This window comes from Tupaia chinensis, unplaced genomic scaffold (genome assembly GCF_000334495.1).
Source record: "Tupaia chinensis unplaced genomic scaffold, TupChi_1.0 Scaffold000273_1, whole genome shotgun sequence".
NCBI lineage: Eukaryota > Metazoa > Chordata > Mammalia > Scandentia > Tupaiidae > Tupaia > Tupaia belangeri.
The window spans coordinates 1,669,978-1,671,556 of record NW_006159755.1 but is presented as its reverse complement, the minus strand read 5'-3'; the positions used below and the strand labels follow the sequence as shown (position 1 = coordinate 1,671,556).

Genomic DNA, 1,579 nt, shown 5'->3' with positions numbered 1-1,579 from the left:
GCGGGCCTGCGGGTGCAGTCATGGAGCGCCGTCTGCGCGCGCTGGAGCTGCTGGCGCGGGACGAGGCTGGCTGCGGCCCGGGACTCGACGGACTCCTGGATCTGCTGCTGGGGCTGCACCACGAGCTCAGCAGCGCCCCCCTGCGGCGGGAGCGCAATGTGGCGCAGTTCCTGAGCTGGGGTGAGTGGCCTGGGCCGTTAGGGATGGGGTGGGGGGTGGAGCACGGCCCTAGCGACGGTGCGCCCACAGACCCTTCCACAGGGACCCTCACTCCTACAGGCTCCCCTCTACTGAAAGTGACACGTGCGTCAGGAGCCCGAGGCCCGCTCGCTCACCAGCACACCTCATCCTTGCTGATTCACACACACACTCATTCTCACTCACAGACCCTAGCCATGTACACAGCACAGCTGTGTACACTCCTCACACAGCTTGTTCTCTGGTCTAGGCCGCAGACACATGTGCCCAATATGCACCCTACCGTCATGGACAGGCTTCTTCCTCCCACCTCCCGCCACGGATCCACACAGAGCACCTTCATACACAGACCCTCTGTGTGTCAAGCATTGACACACTGGCTCTCATTCCTCACTGACACCCTGAGACACAGTTCATAGAGAGATCCAGAGAGCCTCACACCTCGCCCTGCAGCCTACCCCGACCACCCTCGCTCTGCGGCACACTCAGACTTGTAGGTATTGTACACTTGCGGATACCCACATAGACGCTCACACTCCCTTCTCCCTGCCTGGACTCAGGAACCAACCTCAGCCCCTTTGTCTGTGTGAGCTGCTGGCTGGGCTTCCTAGGGGCTGTTTCCCCAGGGCCGGGGCCAGGGGGCCTGGCTGGAGGTGGGTCTGCATCTTTTACTACTTGACTCATTTGAGTCACTGGGAGTGGCTGGCCTGGGGGCACCCTGAACCCAGTGTGGGCACTGGCGCCAGCATGGGGGTTCCCTGGTCACACCCGACCAGGCCATGGCGGGAGGACACGGGCCTGGCCTGGAGGTGGGGTGAGGCCAGTGTTTGCCTAGTGGGCAACTAGCATTCCTGGCGCTCCTGAGCTCGGGGCAGGCCCAGCCTGGCACAGCTGGGGGCCTACCATGCGCCATGCCAGTAAGGGGGCCCCCAGCCCCAGCCTGCTGGGTGAGGATAGCAGCAGGCCCCAGATCTGCTGCCTGCCTATCTCTCCGGGACTCTGCTGTGTTATGTGTGTTGTCTGTGTTGTCATCACCCACCCATCCCTATGCGTGACGCCCACACACACGTGTGTATGTGTGTTTGCACACACGTGTGTGCTCCTCCCTGCCTGCCTCTGGCACTTCTGCCTGAGACCCCAGCATGGGGGCCTGTCTGTTGACATCTTCCGAGGTAACTCCAAGGGCGGTGACTCACTCCTCTCCTGTCCCGGCTTGTCCCTGCTCCTGTCCAGAGCCCCCATCCCCTGTGGCAAGGCGAGGAAACTGGGCAGCCTGTCCTGGGTCCTGGATGCTTGTGGTGATGGGCATCCAGCTTTGGACCCTGTCTGATTGGCAGGTCACCACCCTAGCCTCGGCTCCCCCCGGAAGCCCTAGGGCGAA

The 1,579-nt window shown here is 62.8% G+C and overlaps 1 protein-coding gene across 2 annotated transcripts in view; it reads left to right on the top strand.

Annotated features, from left to right (window-relative positions):
* Positions 1-12: 12 nt before the first annotated feature.
* The window catches only part of CDC42BPG (CDC42 binding protein kinase gamma), a 22,611-nt gene continuing 21,044 nt past the window's right edge, over positions 13-1,579 (top strand). For both annotated transcript variants that reach the window (XM_027772416.1, XM_006149852.3), the window contains exon 1: positions 13-180. In XM_027772416.1, the coding sequence (XP_027628217.1) occupies positions 21-180 (160 nt within the window). In that variant the 5' untranslated portion in view covers positions 13-20. The remainder of the gene's footprint in view (positions 181-1,579) is intronic.